Below are 19,306 nucleotides of genomic sequence, written 5' to 3'. Positions count from 1 at the left end.
TTCCTTTTCTTGTATAAGGTTATTGTATATTAAAGTGTGAGAGCATTATTAGTCATTTAGCCCTTTCCTCTTTTTGTCCTTCCAAGCAGTCGGATAGGTCCTTTGTTCCCACATGTAACCCTAGGAGTAGTCCTATTGTTCATAGTACTAGTTTGCATCTGTAAGAGGTGCCAGCCATACTGATTGGATTCATTTTATCCACTCATCCCAGCATGCCCATGATCCTCCATGTGTAGCTCGTGTACATGAAACACTCCATATTAGAGGGTTTTCATATACTCAGACATGTATTTCCTACAATAGTATTATATTCCATTAACGGCCATAAAGTTATGTAGAGTTAAAGAAGTCCATTGCCTCCTTCTTACGGAACTACATTTAACTTGTAGGGGCAAATGTTCGACATGCAAAAATGTAATTGTAGAGTACAAATGGTACATGGATGTAGACTACTTCTATAACCCTGGTACTGTAGAACTGAGCCATGCGGCATGTAATCTGGTATATACTGCGTGGACACATAGACAATGGATGTGCCTGGCCGCCGCATGCAACATATGATACTATGGAGCTCGGTTTCGGCTATCCCTGTGCCCTTCAGCAGCCTCCCCGCCCCTCTGACGTCACCCGCACTCTCCTACAGTCATACAAACGTCTGGACTACATTTCCCGGCAGGCTGGGAGGCAGCAATCGGGAAGGGCGGCGCAAGCCCAGAAGCTGCCGGACGTCACGTGACCCGCCCCAAACCAACCGGGTTTGAATATTTTTTTTCACGTCTCCTCTTCTTCCCTGCCAGCGGCTGCTGTGCAGTCACATCTATCTAAAATGGCGACCGTGGAACCGGTGAGTGGACCTGTGACCGAGGTAATGAGCACATAAAGCGCAGCGTGACAATGGCGGCAGATGGGTCATGCCGATACCTCGCTAAGGTGGTAGACATGCCGCCCGCCGGGCCGTGTGCTGGCCGGGAGGAGAGAGCGGCGGTGTTGTAGGAGGAGGAGCCCAGGGCAGCGTGTCTCTGTACGGAGTAGCAGGCGGCTGCTGCGCTGTGCCGGCACCTCCTTCATTACTGAGGCGAGACAGCCGCCCCTGCCGCCAGACTCCAGTGGCGCGGCGGGCGGCATGTGTGAGGCGGAGGGGTCGCGATGGGGGAAGGGGGCGCTAGTGCGCGCTGCTGTTACCCGTGCTGAGGTGGTGGTGGGGGGGTGCGCGCGTGTCACGCGGGCGCGAGGAGAAGGCCGCGTGGCGGGAGGGTGAGGAGGCGGGGGAGATCCTGTGCTGTGCCGGGCGCCCGCTTCTCTCCAGTCACTCACTTCCTCCTCCTCCTCCGCGGCGGTGTGGTGTCCCCTGCCTCCCTGGCCTTATAGGGGCTGCAGCCGGGCAGGAGCCGCCTTACATGGGCGCCTGTCACGCTGCCAGTTCCTTTCTCTTTCCCTTCTCCTGTGCGGCGCCCGGGCCCAGCTACATGTGCCGGCACTGCTCGGCCTCATCTCTAGGCCGCAGTCACACATGGCACTGGTGGAAAGTTACAAAATAGTGACCAAACCTGCAACATGTGAATAGGGCTCTACCGCCTCCCCGCCTGTGTATTACTAAACATATGGACGTGTTCACATCTCACAATCCCTTTGCCTAGCACTGAAGGGTGTAGTATACCAGATCTCTAAGTCTGATACGTTTGAAGTGTTGTGTGATGCATGAAGTCTGATCTCTGGGGCCCCCACTGTTCCTCTGTGTGACTGTACTGAGGAGTTTTAAAGGAGCTATGGTTATAATAGGGTGGACTGGTAACTAGATCCACAGAACCTTCTTAGGTTTTGTGTATGGAGGATCTGTGTCTATAATATGCTGCTTCTTAAGGGGATATTTGAGCATAATCTTATTGATGATCTATCACCTCTAAAATGCATGTGAGGAGGATGGCGTTGGACGTGCTCTATACTTAAGCTTGGCTCTCATTGAAGTGAATTGGAGCCGAGGTGCTTTAATTGTGCATGGTCACTATTGTGGATGAAATGGGTGACTGGGGGGTATGGAATCACCAGTTTGTATCGATCAAATGGGGACCTGGCAAAAACCTGTACATTGTGCATGAAGTCAACACTGCTGGGTGATGGTTGGATGTTCTCTGGGGATCACAACCTGCTCCAGCAGGAAAAGGTGGTTGTACTATGTTTTGTTATCCCCTATCTGATCCATTGGCTTCTGACACTGGTACCACCATCATGAGAATGAGGTGCTGGAAAAAAAGCGGCAGAGCAAAAGTACAAGTCCTGCTGCTCCATTCAATACAATGCGGGCATTGCAAGAAAATGGCACCCGTAGGCTGTTGCTGTGCTCGGCACTTGCATAGTGTTTGAGGGGCTGACTGCATGCTTTCAACCTGTATTGTTTTCATTTACATTCTTGTAAACAGTGGGGGTCCCAGCAGACAGACTCCTACTATTCAGATTATACGCTATAAAGTTAAAAGGGGATATAACCCTAATGCTTGGTATAGTCTCAAAGGCTGGTATTGATTGGTGTTAGTTCACCTATTGTCTAATTTGTTAAAAATTCATGGGTCCATTAAGATTAAAGGGGTTGTCTGGGCTTTAAACCGTATAGCTAGCTGTGGGTGGTGCGGTCTGTAAAAACCCCCAAAAGTTATTCTTGTCATCGTCCCAAAACATTGCCCATCATTGCCATGCCCCTTAATGTTTAGAGGCGGTGGCTTCTTTCCAACTACAGGCAGTCCCCGGGTTACATACAAGATAGGGACTGTAGGTTTGTTCTTAAGTTGAATTTGTATGTAAGTCGAAACTGTATATTTTATCATTGTAGTTCCCGACAATTTTTTTTTTTGCCCCAGTGACAATTGGAGTTTAAAATTTTTTTGCTGTAATAGGACCAAGAATTATCAATAAAGCTTCATTGCAGACAATTTTAAGCTGATTACTGCAATCTGGGACTATTTTAAAGCATCCAGAGAGCTTCACCAGAGGTCACAGTGGGCAGAGGGGTCCGTCTGTAACTATGGGTTGTCTGTAAGTCTGGTGTCCTTAAGTAGGGGACCGCCTGTACTTCCAGGCCCCTGATGCAGCATTTATTATTTAGGTCAATAAAATAGTCATTTAGGTTTTATTAAAACATAAAACCTAAATACGTTTAAAAAAAAAAAAAGAATCTTTTTCGTACTTTGATGTACGGACCTGTGCCCAATGTTATTATGTGTTTTGAAAACAAGGTGATTTGTATGTTCTTTTCAGTCATGGGTTCACTGCCAGGAAATCTTTTGTATTTTGATAGTTCTGGCTTTTTGGGACATGGTGATGCCACCCCCGTCCCTCTCCATTGAGAAACATAGCGCACGGCGCCATATTCCGGGGAAAAGGGGACATGTCCTATCTTTTCCCTGGGTACAGTGCTGCACTGCACTCGGTGCTGCATCGCCCCCTACGGCACCATGTGCCTATGGGGGACCTATATACGTCCCCCAACAGCCGTGTGAATGAAGCCTTAAAAGCATTGCTTGATTTGAGCCCAAACACACTCATCAAGTCCTACTTACTAAAATTTACTTGCATTGCCCTGCCTCCTTTTTGCTGACAAGCTATGATATTCTGCTGTATAGAGAGCTTAGTTACATCATTGGGCTCCCACAATCATGTGACCAGGATTATATCATGATATCTGATCATATGAAATTACAGCAGCCTCCATGAAGGATGGGAAGGAGTAGAGCAGAGATTTTCAACCTTTTTTGAGCCGTGGCACACTTTTTATACTTAGAAAATCCTGGGGCACACCACCAAGCAAAATAGCACAAAATGACACTAAAACAGTCATATTATACATATAGTTAATAATATAGATTCTAAATTTATTTTACTTACTCAGTGTGAAACCTGGGCCTGTTTCGATAAACACAAAAGGGATATCCTGGCAGGAATGGTGGAAAGACACACACAAAGCTCTTCCTCAACAGTTCTCAGTTTCTCCCTGTTTTTAGTATTTGGTGCTGATTATTATGTGGCTCATATACTGCAATATAAAGGGGTACAATGAGAAGTACTATGGCCATGAGGCCAGAGTACAAGTGCCAGCTCATATACTCAGCATATGAGCTGGTACTTGCAGTACTCCAGCCTCATGACATATGCTGAGTATTCTGCCAACAGTTCATATACTCAGGCAAAAGCTTATATAGTCAGCATTATTGGGGGGCATTACCTTGGCGGTGGGCAAATGCGAGAGTCTCTCCGCTCTCAGGATGATGCGCCGGCCTTGGTGACGCCATTTTGTCGCGTGAGGTTCAAAGCTTGCGCATGTGTTCTTGTACACGTCTCCTAAATTGTAAGAAGCTGTGACTGCGCATTCCCGAGAAACAAAACACGGGGCACCATAGTTTGGGGAATTTTCCCCACGGCACACCTGACCATGTGTCACGGCACACTGGTTGAAAATCACTGGAGTAGAGGTCCATGGAGGCTGTACACAATGCATATATCTGATTGCATGAAATCACAACAGTTTGCTAATGTTAGACTAAAGGAACTGTGATGTCACCCTGGTCAAATGACATGCTAAGAAGAGGCATGTGACATAGGGAGGAGTAGATGGAAGGGTTCGGGAAAGCAGGGCATTTCTCCTTTGATGCCAGGGAATATAAGATAACGTTGATTCATGTGGATGTAAGGGAAACATTTTTAGTTAAAAAAGGTGTGTAGTTAGCTAATAAGGCTCTATGGGAACCTGTCACAAACTTTATGTGAAAATGTGGTGACAGGTTCCCTTTAACCCCTTCCCGACATTTGACGTAATAATACTGTATGCCAGGCGGTGCGTTCCTGCATTTTGCAGTATTATTACGTCATGCGTATGTTACACCTGGCACCTGTCTCTAGTACCCGCGATTGGCGTTTCCTCCTATTGCGGGCATTAACCCCTTATACACGTGACCGCGGCGTGCAAGGGTCCCGTGTGCCAAATCGCACCTACATACATTTGAGAGTTAATAAAATTTCATCAATGAGCTAATGACCCACTTAAATGAAGTATTTGTGAAGTGTATCTAATGTCCAAAAATAAGCCCTTATTTGTCCAAATTTACCAAAAAATAAAGATTGTATAGCCAATACAAAGGAAAAATGCATAATCTGCTCTGAATGGCGCAGCTTTCCTTCAATTCCCTGGCATGTGCCCATACAGCAGGTTACCACCACATATGGGGTATTGTTATACTCAGGAGAAATTGGGTATCAAACTTTGTGGACCGTTTTGGTATTTTATCCACTGAGATATTTAGGCTTTTTAAAGTGACTTGAAATTGTGAAGCCTGATTTTGTGTTTTTTAGGAAAATTAAAGAAATTGTACCTAAAGTTCAAAGCCACATAAAATCTTACAAAAATGAGAAAATGCATGAAGAACCATGGATACATAAAGCAGACATTCGGTTAATATTGGTTATCAAGTTTATTTTGCTATTATGACTACGTATGGAAAAAGTATAACATTTTCAATTTCATAAATTGAGACTTTTTTCAAATTTTCGCCAAATATCTTTTTTTTTTTTTTCATAAATAAATGCAACACATACCACCAATAACACAAACTAACATGAAGAACAAAATGTCACGAGAAAACCATTTCAAAATCGGTTCAATATGTTAAAGCGTTCCAAAATTATAACCACTTGTAGTGACACAGGGCAGATTTGAAAAAATGGGCCGTGTCAGGAAGGTGAAAAGTGTCTTCGGCTTTAAGGTGTTAAACCATATTACTTAGTAATTCTCTCCAGTCTTTAAAAAAAACAACAATACAGTTTACAGAATGCATCAGATTTATGTGTAATGAAGTGCCCCAGTCTCACTGATGCTGCATGATAAATCTGACTTAGACAATACCTTAAACTAGGTATTAAACTATTGACAACAGGTTAGCCCCAATCCACAAGATACGGTCTAACTTGCTAATTGTTAAGGGTTCCTGTGGGTGGAGCCCCACAGATTATAAAAATAGATGTAACCCCCATGCATCCCAAAAGAATGGAATGGCAGGTTGACCCATGTGCACTGCTGGTATGGCGCAAGTCAGATCCTCTGCTCTGTGCATTTTGGGTTACAACCGACCACTATTGTAGTGATCTGTGGGGATTCCTCCTCTGAGACTTACACCAATCATCAATCCTGCAAATGGGGCTAACTTGTTGTGACTGGACATCCCCCTTCAATGACACAGGACATACCTATACATCAGTGTCATTAAAGGGCTTGTGCAGCTATTAGAAAAATGTATCTTGTGGGTGGGGAGGGCTTTTAATAAATAAATGCTTTAATCACCTCCTTCAGGGCTCAAGTATTCATACCCCTTTTTGTTTACAGGGGCACCGAAGCTCTGCTCCGGCAACTTTTGTGCAGCCTGGCGCATCCACCCCTCTTCTGTTTAAATGCTGTATCACCCAATCTGATACATTTTTCTAATAGTCGGACGCCCCATTTAATGTTGTATGAAGAGGAACCATGGGCTGAGCTGGGTTTTGAGGCATAATGCAACAAACACACACTCTTAAAGGGGGTATTCCCATGAAGACAAGATTCTTAAAGCTACTCAGGATAACATTAAATTAGAGAATGTATTATTTTTACAAAAGTACAGTATTTCAGATATAATTCCAACCTTTCTTTATTAGTCCCCGTGTACACAATTTTGGTTGCCCCTAGACCCGACACTGGATTTTCAAACTTTAGGGTTGGCAGACATATTTGCTTTTCGGTCAGATGCTGCTCTCTGCCTCTAGCCCGCACCCTTGCATTGCACGGCGAGCTCACACTGACTTCCTGCTGGCAAACACATCCTGAGCAGAGTAAAGCTACAGACAGATACGCTCTTTATCCAGGGTAGGGGGGTATATAGCAGAGCTCTGTGTGTTATCGGTGAGTTAGAGCATCATTGTGGATCTCATCTCTGATCTGTCTCGTCTCTTTCTATATGTCAGATACTAGTGCAATGCTCAGTAGCTAAAGGAAAGTGTATATAAACCTTGTACCCTGTTATTCTGACCTTATTGTCAGCTCACAGAACTAGATGAATCATCAACTGTCTGTTTAGAGTCGCTGCCCAAAATTTACACTGACCATCAGTGAGTGAGTTAAAACAGTGATAAAACTCAGTAAAATTGTAAACTTAGGGGTTAAAAATTATCTTTAGTGTGTAAACATCACAAGGGGATTGAAATTAGCAAATTTTCTTTCATGGGCAAACCCCTTTAACCTATTACACACTGGCAGCACACCCTCGCTAGCAACTTGGAAGAGATCATCGCTTATTATGACAACCAGGAGTCTCTCTGAGCTGCAGTATATTTACCGAATATTACAAAAAAAAATGGACATCTATCCAGTGGAAGTAAGCATAGAAGCTTTCTATATAAGTACAGCAAACAGAGTTCTAGAAAACCATGCTTAATTGATGCAAGTATACTGGAAAATTGTATAACTTTTCATTAGACAAACTATAGCAAAATTTTGCTGGAGGTGGACAACCCCTTTAAATGACGACTCTTGGGATTGCAATAAATTTATGCCTTTTGAAAGTAGGAGAGCAAAAACTAAAATGGGGGGGGGGGGGATAAAGCTAATCGGCGGCTGGGCTTAAGGCTGTGTCTAGTCTGACTTTGCACCTCCTAGTATACTTTTCCATACCAGATTCCCATAATCTTTCTTCCAAGAAGCAGAAAATGGTGAAAAAGCATAGATGTTTTCTGGAGTGGTGGAAATGGCTGGGGATTGTACACGGTTTTGCAGTGTGAGCTGCACACTTTACTATTCATTTTTGGTGTATTGTAATGTTCCTGTGTTCAGACTTTTGGAATTGATGGAATTAAAAGAGGTTGTTCTAGAGGTTTTCAGACGTGCTGGAGGTAAAAGCTTTGTGTGCGAATTGTACCGTCTGCAATTTTACATGTTGCCAAGCAGATCATTTTTATGGCATTGTAAAGTTTGGCCTTGTGTAGTTTTTGCTTATGTGCAGTTGGAGCATCCTCTTTATTGTGTTTAAAAAAAAAAAAAAGTCTGTTCTATTGAGACCTAATTTTGTAAGCTGTGACTGCGCTTGCTGGGTCACTTCAACATAAGCTATAATATGCTTGTAGTGTATATTAGCAGAATGCCTTTATTGTACAGTTGGAGATTACTTATAAACATGTATTAAACAAAATTAAGGCTAGAAGAAAACAGTCTTGAGGTTCTAGGAAAAAATTTCCAGAGTTAGGCTAAGAAAATGTAAGTTTTTCATGGCTGAGACTTGGCCTTCGGCTGTCTGTACCCTTTGCACAGGACAGGAGTCCTAGCATTATACAGAAATATGATCCAAGGACTTTCTGCTGGCACTGTATTACATGAAGTTCGGCCTGCAGACAGGGATTATTTGCATCATATTACTGTATAACGCAAGGACTCCCGTCATGTCCAAGGTGTGCATGCAGTAGGATCGGGCTGTCAGGTTCTCTTACTCATTCTGTTATTAAAGGGGTTATCCGGCTGGTAAAAATTACTGAGGGCCGGGCTGGGGTGGGCTGGTTAAACATAATAAACATTTACTTACCTCCTCCAGCGCCGCCGATGTCCCGTGCCGCGGTTCCTTCGATTCGTGCCCCTGTGATCCATGCCCCTGTTTGTTTACAGGGGCACAGAAGCCACACACAGGGAGTTTCCGGTCCGCGATGTGGCCGGCTCCTCCCATCCGTCCCTACCTCTCAGCATTGTAAGCGCTGGGAGATAGTGTCGGATGGAAGATCCCGGCCGGCCGGAAGCTGCCTGTGCACACCTGTATACAAACCAGCGCACAGAGGAGACGGGCCGCGGCATGGGACTTCGGCAGCACCGGATGAGGTAAGTAGATGTTTTCTTATGTTTAACTAGCCCACCCCAGCCCGGCCTTCAGTATTTCTTAACACCCGGATACCCCTTTAATAGTGGTAAAAATAGATTAGCAGTCTTTTCTACATCTAAACTTTTATTATGCTAATAAGCCTGATGTGGCTTAGGTGGGTGTTTCCAAAGCCCGTTAGTGCTGCAGATTCATAGGCTGTTAAAACGCTCAGGATATTGTCTTCCAATGCTTTCTCTCCCTCTGCTTGTGCAAACTAGCAGCAGCAGCAGGGGGAGGGGAGACCTTATCTGCTCCTTGTAACATCCCAGTGAAACAACATCACTGAGGCTCTCCTCCACCATTGGCATAATTTTAAAAGTTTATTTTAGAAGGAAGGAAGCAATGGATCACAAATATGATAACCATATTCCCAATACTTGGATCTATGATTAAGTCTCCCTGGTTTTGTCATGATGGATTTTGATGGTAGATTTTTTAAGGTCTATGGAGAATGAAAAGTGAACAGAAGACCTTCTGTTATAGTTTTAAATGGAAGCAGGGGTCTGAACTGAGCATACCTCCAACAACCCCTTTTAAATATTAATTTTTAAAATCCAGCAACACATTATATACAACCCTACATAAGTCCCTTACACTGCCCCTCTGAAGCTTAGAATCCCCAATTGTAATAAAGCCTATGATAAAACAACTAGGGGTGTAATGCAGTTTTATGGGGTTTGTGTAAAGAGTGTGTTGCAATATATAAATGTGAACGTCCTTTGATATTTAGCAATTTATACAGTACTAAAGGTTTTAGTGCTTTTTTTACCTGTTGCAGTACCTAGGAATAAGCTGCAGAATGCCTGCCATGTAGACAGGCTGTATATGGAAACTTATATTGCTGTTTCCAGCACAGTTGAAAAAGTTAGGATATGGTGGCCAACCATTAAAATCGAGCATGATAACCAGGAACACATACTCGTAGATCCAGGAACCTGCTTATATTTATGTTGCCTGCTTCCTTCTGAAATAAAGATTTAAAATGATGCTAATGAGCCATCAGGGAACAATTGCGGATTACCAGAGCCCCTCCATGCTGTTACACTCGCACCCTCTCCCTGCTCCCTTGCCTAATGTAATCTCACAGCAGCAGAGGAGGTTTATGCATACAATGGGAGGGGGGGGAGGCATGGGGGGGAGACATGCCTGTGACTGCAGCACAGAGGGGCTCTGGATAACAAAAAGATGACTACAGTAACAGTGTCTGGATCTAAGTGCCTCTAGTCTAGCCATACTTCATTTTCATGTTAGATTTCCTTTAACAAGTCAACTAGTTGCACATGAATATACTTTTGTTGTTGTTGATTTTAAGTTTTACATTTCTCTGTAGGAAACTGTCATTGCCCAAGAAGAAGAAAAAACCGAGACTAGTCAGGAGATTGTAAACCCTGAGCACTACATTAAGCATCCACTACAGAACAGGTAAGAGCAACTTTTTTTTTTTGCCCAAGAATCGTGTTTAATGGATTTCTGTGATGGATGAATATGGCCTTACCTCTACTTGTGTTCATTCTTTAGCAAGCTTCATGGGTAACTTCATGTGGATAGAAATGTGTCCATAGTTGTGTATCTTGTTTGCGATATTAAGGCTTTGTGCACCTGATTTAAGATTTCTATCCCCAGGAAGTTACCTATGCAACTGCTGAATGGCTGCATGTAGAGATGCAAACAATTACATTTTAGTTGTGGAAAGTAGACAACCCCTTTAACTTTTCCTGCTAGCTTACAAAACTGGAAACATCAGTGTCTTATTTCCTCCATTTCTCCTCTACTCTTGGTTAGATGTGGTTAGTACACATACAGAAGGGAAAATACTTGATGTGTCTATACAGAGATTGTCGTCTATTACCACAGAGAGATGTATCTATATCTATAAAAGAGCTCTGGACACAAACCTATGTCCCTTTTAAATGGCTTGCAAGAATGAAAAAGGTTTGCCTTGTACAATGTGAGCACAATGTTTTTCACTTAAATTTTCTTTCATTACTTTCTTGCTCAATATACATAATTATATTGTATGGATTGTGGAGTATAAATCACGTTTTCCATATACATGGTTAATAAAGAATCCACGTGCTGCAGGTGGTCACAAGCTCAGTCACTCCTCTCTTCCGAAACCTAAATCCTGTACCTGGTGTGGTGCAGTGAGAGACAATAGTGTGTGTACATTGCACAGCAATTTGAAGCACAGCTAAGATGATGAGTCCTGATAAAGTACACTTTCTTATCATAAAAACTTAGGGTGGCAGTGTGAGTAGCCACCAATAAGGGAACACGAATGGGAAATTACTGGGAAATGTATCTACAGATGTCATAGACTGATCTAGATATTAATGGGAGCTGTATTTACAGAATGCAGCTCATTTATTGCACATCCGTTATTAAATGGTGAAATCCCCCCCTAGAGTCATATATGTAATAAGCCTGAGACGTTCCACTAGACTTTCTGTTTTGAAAGGATTTACTCACACTGCCTTATTCTGTTTTTACTTTTTCAGATGGGCCTTGTGGTTTTTCAAAAATGATAAAAGCAAAACCTGGCAGGCCAACCTTCGTCTAATCTCAAAGTTTGACACAGTTGAAGATTTTTGGGCGTAAGTATTGGAGTCAGTGCTCTATATCTCATACAAGTTTTATCCAATAGTATCCAGGTGCTAAAGGATAGACTGTAGACCATGTACTATCTAAGCTGTTGAGCACACAGGCCGGGAAAGAGCAGTCATAGGTACATAATTTCTAGTAAAAAAATCTCTGTAGTTTACAGTTGGTTATGGATTTTTTTAAATTTTAGCTGGATTGATTTTATAAATGATAGTCCTGGCACATGTAAAATCAGTTGAGGATTGATGAAATCATGCTCCTAATAATCTAAATGTATAAATGCATGTGTGAATCTGTCACAAGTCTTCTATCAACAATGTTTATTCAGATTTTTAAATTTTTTTTTTGCCCAGGCTTTACAATCATATCCAGTTGTCTAGTAACTTAATGTCCGGTTGTGACTACTCACTCTTTAAGGTAAGCTTTACTTGATGTTGACCATATTCACTCACTAGCTAGTAATTTTATTGTCGGGTGTATGAGAACTGGTTCTGCTTCACAGGCTGCTGGTTGAGTAGCAACACCAAGCTTATCCTCTGTAAAGTGAACTGTGGTGCGCTGATTAGGAAGTGAAGAAACTGCGCCCAGTGGTCCTAGAACTCCTTTATAGCTTGTCTAGATATTGTTCTGACTGTGATATTTAGTACTGCAGTCTGTTATTGTGTTGCATATCAGGTACACCTTGCATTCCAACAATATACTATACAATAGCATTACAGAGTGATCATTAGACTTTCTTCAGACCATTTTCTGTAATCATCAGGTTTCATAACTTCAAGTATTTCAAGATATATATATAATTTTTTTTTTTTTTTTTTTGAGGGGGCTTGCATGAATCCAGTAATAGGATTTGGAAGCAGTTATCTAGTTATTGTTCTGATTACAGTGATGGCCCTTGTATATTGAGGAAATTGCATAAACCATAGATGCCTATACATTTTTATTTATTTTTTCTATCCAGGATGGGATTGAACCCATGTGGGAGGATGAAAAAAATAAGCGTGGAGGAAGATGGCTCATTACCCTGAACAAACAGCAAAGAAGAAATGACTTAGATCGTTTTTGGTTAGAAACGGTGGGTGTGGCAAGTTTTACTCCCAACACTTGCTTGAATGCAACCTTTATCAATCCGGTTCTCCCCTGGAGTAGAGAAAGCCCACTTGATCCAGAGAGGCAAAATAAATAACCCTTGAATGGCAAAGTCTAATATGCCATTATTAAAGCATTCAGAATGTTGGAGCACTCCTGCTGTCTTTGTAACCACCTACTTGAGCTCCTATAACATTACATGGCAGGCCCTTCCAATAGACGGAACTAATCTGCCAAAGCATCTAGACAAAACCTATGAATATAGAACAATCTTATAAGGAATTACAAATCTAAAAGTAATGCAATACTTGTTTCTCTGGTCTCTGCTTTAAAGGGGTTATCTGGGTATAAGAAGTTACTTAGGGCCTGGCTATTTAAAAATAAAAAAATAAATATGTACTTACCACCTCTGGCGGAGCGGTCCGTTTGATCCGTGCCCCTGATTGTTTACAGGGGCACAGAAGCCGCGCACAGGGAGCTTCCGGACGGCGATGTGGCCGGCGCTTCCCATCTCTCAGCATTGTAAGTGCTGGGAAATGGTGTTGGATGGGAGCTTCCAGCCGGAAGCTCCCTGTGCGCCCTTGTAAACAAACCACTACACAGATCAGACAGACCGTGGCGCAGAACATCACCAGCGTCGGAGATAAGTACACGTTTATTATTTTTAAATGGCCCGCCCCAGCCTGGCCTTAAATTATTCCTAAGCTCGGATAACCCCTTTAAGAAAATGGCTACTTGGCAAATTGGGAACTGAGGCAGGGCATTGATGTATTCAATCTTTTAAAAAATTGCTGCTTGAAAGTTTTTTGTATGACTGATTTGTACTGTGTGTAATCTTTTTGGAGGAGTAAGAAAGTAAAGCTAAAGAAATACTATGGCTTTTACTGATACTATCCTCCTATACAAAAACAATATGGTAGAGGAACAGGCCTGGCTCCAAGCCCTACCCAGGTCCTACTTCATTTACCAACAGAATTGTTTGAGTTTGTTGATTCAGCATGATGTTCAAGGTTTTGGAAGAATATAACTTGGGAAAGGGGTTTTAAAAATAAAGCGCTTATAGCCCCATTCATGCTCCTTTTCAGCTGAGGCGCTGCCTTTCACCACCAGTCTCTTTGCATACAGAGGGTGGTCTACAACCATGCACCTTCTACAACAATGGTTTAGGCCGTAGTAGGCACGTGGATGTTAGCTTGATGCCACAGCCGTACTCTATGTACAAACTGAGACCAGCAGTGGCAGTAGGTGCCACGGCTGAAAAGTGCAGAGAGGTTAATAACAGGTCTTTGTTTTGAAAGCATCCCCCACAACCCACAGCAATAAAAAAAAAAAAGTTGAATTTGTGGATAACGCTTTTACACCTTATTTATGTCTCATTGCAAACTTGACTTGAAACTACTGTATCGATTGTAATCAAATGTGCCCCTCTTTATGTATTAAGCACACTCCAAAAATGCCAGTATTGATTAATACCCACCACTTTGTTTTTATGGACTTTCTGTGGTAGGTTTTACTGCAGTTTTTAAGTCAAAGCCAAAAGTGGGTTAACAGCAAATGAAAAATATAAAGAAAGAACTCGTTCTACTCCTCGATGTGGTACCCACTCCTGACTTTTGCACAAAATCTAGTAATTGTATACATGGTTGTTGCTTTTCATCTATCCTTTAAGTTTAAAATATTCATATATGTTTTTTTTGTTTTAGCTCATGTGCCTTATTGGAGAGTCCTTTGATGAGCACAGTGATGATATATGTGGAGCTGTTGTAAACGTAAGAGCAAAAGGCGATAAAATAGCAATCTGGACTACTGAATGTGAAAACAGGGACGCTGTTACACATATAGGGTAAGCTATGTTCTGTAATAAGTTTTATAAAGCCTGGCCTTTGGAGGACATTAGAGGTGCTGTCTGGATGTTTAAAAATAAATAATAAACAAAAAACTTTCTCCGATACTCCCTTTATCCTGCGCTGCTGGTGCCGTGCTCTTGTTTAGAGGAATGCTCTGATCAGGCTATTTCTGCCCTTCTGGTACGATCATCCATCCACTGCTGCTGCTCCTCATACACCTTGAAAATATTTTGGTATCAGGTGTGGTGGTAGTGGATGGGTTAGTGTACCAGGAGGGCAGAAGTAGTCTGAGCAGTAAATAAACTGGGCCATGGTGGTGGCACAGGACACCAGGAGCTATATATTATTTAACGCCCAGACAACCCCTTTAAAGGAAACCTAGCACTACGTATCTACATATTAAGGTAGATTCGGTGTTGGCTGCGTCTAACAAATGTAAGGATAGCTCTTTTTAGGGATAATCCTTTACTTACCTCTACCTTTTGTAATCTTTAGAAAATTTGCATATTACCCTAATTAAAGAGGCTACTGGGGCATGGAAAAGGGGGAGCTGGGGTTACTCTTTAGAAAATTTGCATGTTACCCTGATTAAAAATTAGAAAAGATAGCAGGGATGCACCTACCTTACATACTTTGGATGCACCTACCACCGGATCTACCTTAAAAGATAGATCCATAAGTGGTAGGTTTCCTTTAACCCCTTAAGGACGCAGGGTTTTTCGGCCGATTTCTCGCTCTCCAACTTCAAAAATCCATAACTTTTTCATTTTTCCGTGTACAGACCTGTGTGAGGGCTTATTTTGTGCGTAACAAATTTTACTTTCCCGTGATGTTATTTATTTTAACATGCCGTGTACTGCGTAGCTGAAAAAAAATTCCAAATGTGGAAAAATTTAAAAAAAACGTCACGTGCATCACGTTCTTGTGGGCTCAGTTTTTACGACTTTCACTCTTCGCCCCAAATAACACGCCTACTTTATTCTTTGGTTCGGTGCGATCGCGGTGATACCAAATTTATATAGGTTTTATTGTGTTTTAATACATTTTCAAAAATTAAACGAATGTGTACAAAAAAGAAAAAAAATTTTTTGCCATCTTCTGACGCTAATAACTTTTTCATACTTTGGCGCACGGAGATGTGTGAGGTGTCATTTTTTGCGAAATGAGGCGACGTTTTCATTGCTTCCGTTTTGAGGTCTGTGCGATATTTTGATCATTTTTTATTTCATTTTTTATGTTATGTAAAAAGGTGTAAAAGTCGCATTTCGGACATTTGGGCGCCATTTCCCGTCTCGGAGGTCACCGCCGGCCGTAACCGTTTTTATATTTTGATAGATCGGGCATTTTGGGACGCGGCGATACCTAATATGTTTGGGATTTTTACTGTTTATTATGTTTTATATCCGTTCTAGGGAAAGGGGGGTGATTTGAACTTTTAATATTTTATTAATTTTTTTTATTTTTTAAACTTTTTTTTTTCTTTTTTTTTTCACTATCTTTTAGACCATCTAGGGTACATTAACCCTAGATGGTCAGATCGCTGCTACCATATACTGCAATACTTCTGTATTGCAATATATGGCATTTTTGCAGCACATTCATTACAATGAGCCACTGGCTCATTGTAACGAATCTGCAGCTGCCAGATAGCCTCGTGTCAAAAGAAGACACGAGGCTACCATGGCAACCGATCGCCGCCCCCCGATGACGTTCGGGGGCGTGGCGATCGAAAAAAAGATGGCGGCGCCCGCGCGCCGCCGTCTTTTAAACGCCGCCGGCGACTTTGCCGGCGGCAACGGGGGGGTTAATAGCCGCGATCGGTGCTAGCACCGACCGCGGTTATTAGCGGTGGGGGTTTTATGCATTTTGCAAAAACCCCCACCTTTGTATGAAGAGGACTCAGCCCGTGAGCCCTCTTCATACATCCCTTATACCTCTGCGCCGTAGAGCTACGGCGCAGAGCGTTAAGGGGTTAAAAGGTCTTAAGGCCCAGTGAGACTGTATTTATCTGTGTGACTTCTCAGTATGACATGGCTGGGAAGCAAGAGCAATGCTGAATACTGCTGTTTGCTGTAGGTAACGTACAGTAACCATCCACTGCATTCATTTAAAATCAAAGTTCACAATATGGTTCTTCCCTGGACCGCCCCGCTTGCCCCATAGGCCATCAGTGACTGCCCCCTAGCCACGCCCCAACCCCGCCCCCTCATGAATACATCGGACAGCTTTGCAAGCTGTCCGACAATTACACTGTACCCCGCCGCAGTGTTAGATAGCGTTACCAGAGGTTTCTGGTAACGCTATCCTTCCAACACTGCGGCATTTGTTTAAGCAATTTAGTGCCGAAAATTTGGGTGACAGGTCCTCTTTAACTGTATTAGATCAGAAGATTATCCCACTCTGTAGGGGAGTTCGTAATTTATTTGTTGTAAGAACTTCAGTGTTTGTCTCTAAAATGTTTTTTTTTTTCTTTTTTTTTTTTCTTTTTTTTTTTTCTTTTCTCTTTTAGGAGAGTTTACAAGGAAAGGTTAGGACTTCCCCCAAAAGTAGTGATTGGATACCAGTCCCATGCAGACACGGCTACTAAGAGCGGCTCCACCACTAAGAATAGATTTGTTGTTTAAGAAGACGCCTTCTGAGTATTCTTTCATAGGAGACTGCGTCAAGCAATCGTGACTTGGGAGCTGTACCAAAGCCTCTACAAAAGCAGAGTGGACTGCATTCAAATTTGATTTCCACCTCAATATTGCTAAGAATTGTGAAAAGTCATCGCCTTTTGTCTTGTGCTATGTTCAAATTCCCTCACATTTTTATTTTTTTTCTTTTATATTTGGTAAAATAAGTTATCCAATCAAAACATTTCAATGCGCAGACGCCCTCCCTCCCAGTTGTCTCATAGGTTGCCCAGGTTCTCTGTAATGGTCCTTTTTTTTTTTTGCCTCTTTACTATTACAGAAATATTTATCCAGCGCTCGCAACTCCCACAGGAAAACAAATCTTTACATTTGCATTGTATGCAGTTACAATAGTTTGCTGATTTGCAAGGCGAAGGATTAAAATGCATTCAAACTTATCTAGCGATTCATGGTTTGTTTTATTATTTTTCTCTTTTTAACAGCATTGTTTTGGCTGTTTTTTGTGCTGATGTTGGCTGCTAGGTTTAATTTATTTGTTCCCTCCTTGATAACATTAGTGATATTCTGATTTAATTTTTTTTTTTTTTTAAATTCATGTAACATTGGTGATGGATCTGGGGGAAAAAAAGCAAATTGGTTGAATAAAAAGTGTTATTTTGTGCGTTTAGAAACCTTCTTTAATTTAATTTTTTTTATTTTGTATGCCATTACAAAGCTTTGCTGCAAGTTTATGCATTTCAGTAGAATCAGTGACCTGTTTCTGTGATTTCTTAAACATAATTGTGGAATTTTTTTAATGTACATCATAATGACATTCCTTATTCCTTACTAGAAATAGTATGACATTGTTTTATTTTTATTTTTGTATCCTATGGCGTATTTTAACACATTGTATTAGACTATATTTTGCTTTGGTTATAAAAAAAAATGGCTCAAGTAGCAAAGCAGTCACCATTCATATTAAGACAGTGTACAAAACTGTAAATAAAACATGTACAGTGAATTGTCTTTTAGACAACTAGATTTGTCTTTTTTTCTTACCATAAGAGCAAACACTCCCAGATAGCAGCGTTACACCACCATTATCTTAGCACCCTATGAACTGCAGGATAGCAATCTAACATGTAGTGTTTTGTGTACATCTGGGTAGAATGTCCTTTTTCATCTAGTTCTTAAGTCTCTTGTTCTCACCTACTGGTCTCTTATTTTCTTTAACATAGGGAGAACCCAACTATAAATGTGTTCCTGCTATGGTGGTCTGGCTTGCCTCCAAAATTGGGTCATGTTAAAAACTTTGTTTGATATTTGTCAGATTTTTATTTTTAAACTCAATCGTAGCTTTTTAGGCTATGGGACATCTTCTCCATTTCGTGTTTCAGAGATCACCTTGTTGCCCTGCAATCCCAGAGGGCCCTCTAGGATGCTGTAACCCTCAATAGAAAATCTGGTATTGATCTATTTTGATGTGGCCCCATTTCATATCGAATTCTTGCAGGATGACACATTGATCTCTTGAATTGGGAAGGCTGATGTGCCTATGTAGCATAAGAACTGGTTGCATGAAGTATTAAGCACTCCAGCATTTAAAATACAGACATGTAATTTATAGTGTGGAAAGGCTTTTAAATGGAGATCGCAAGAAAAGTGTACATACCCATTTTTTTTTTTTTTTTTCACCCAACCAAAAGTTCCAGTTGCTTTGGCTAATGAGTAGTCTCATTAGTTTCATTGGGTCCTCAGACAGCAAAGGAAGTGAAGCCCTGTGGTCCCAGGATGCTACATATTAGCTGAAGCTACAGAAATCAACAGAAGCAAAAAGGAAACTTTGGAATAAAATGGTTTCCTCAAGTTATCATCCTATTCTCTCTCCACTTCTAATACTCGCTCCATCTCTGCTGAATCTCTCTTAGTCTTTTAAAAACAGACTGTTTAGTGAAATTTTGTGGAGCAGCCATTTAAGGCCCAGCTGACATCTCTATGAGGTATTTGGTTATTTTGAGCTAAAACCAGGAGGGTTGAGAACACAAGTGCAAGGCCTTCCATTACACCTTACACCTATGTAGTCACTGGAAAGACTTGCTCCTGTCCTGTGTTTTCCTCCACTTCTGGTTTTAGCTCTTTAGCTCACAATTACTGAAGCACAAAGAATGTTGATACTGAGGCTTTATTCACATCAATATTCAGTACTGCTCTCATCCATCATAAACTCTGTAGACATTGG

At 41.7% G+C, this 19,306-nt stretch overlaps 1 protein-coding gene across 2 annotated transcripts; it reads left to right on the top strand.

The window, feature by feature from the left end:
• The first annotated feature begins 684 nt into the window (after positions 1–684).
• EIF4E (eukaryotic translation initiation factor 4E) lies at positions 685–18,103 on the top strand. Of its 2 annotated transcripts, none has more exons than XM_072118131.1 (7): positions 685–865; positions 10,243–10,334; positions 11,411–11,506; positions 11,867–11,930; positions 12,475–12,588; positions 14,306–14,445; positions 16,959–18,103. In XM_072118131.1, exons 1-7 carry the CDS (start codon positions 827–829, stop codon positions 17,071–17,073), a joined length of 660 nt encoding a protein of 219 aa, XP_071974232.1. In that variant the 5' UTR covers positions 685–826; the 3' UTR covers positions 17,074–18,103. The 2 variants fall into 2 exon arrangements, with proteins under 2 accessions (XP_071974232.1, XP_071974242.1); XM_072118141.1 differs by having other exon boundaries at positions 686–844.
• Positions 18,104–19,306: the final 1,203 nt, after the last annotated feature.

Source organism: Engystomops pustulosus, chromosome 1 (genome assembly GCF_040894005.1).
Source record: "Engystomops pustulosus chromosome 1, aEngPut4.maternal, whole genome shotgun sequence".
NCBI classification, from domain to species: Eukaryota; Metazoa; Chordata; class Amphibia; order Anura; family Leptodactylidae; genus Engystomops; species Engystomops pustulosus.
Note: the sequence above shows the minus strand (reverse complement) of the source record. Positions and strands in the feature narration are given on the sequence as shown.

Coding starts and splice junctions, on each gene's coding strand:
- EIF4E (XM_072118131.1), top strand. CDS start 827: ATGGCGACCGTGGAACCGGTGAGTGGACCTGTGACCGAG. Junction 11,931..12,474: donor GTGACTACTCACTCTTTAAG/GTAAGCTTTACT, acceptor TTTTCTATCCAG/GATGGGATTGAACCCATGTG. Junction 14,446..16,958: donor GACGCTGTTACACATATAGG/GTAAGCTATGTT, acceptor TTTCTCTTTTAG/GAGAGTTTACAAGGAAAGGT.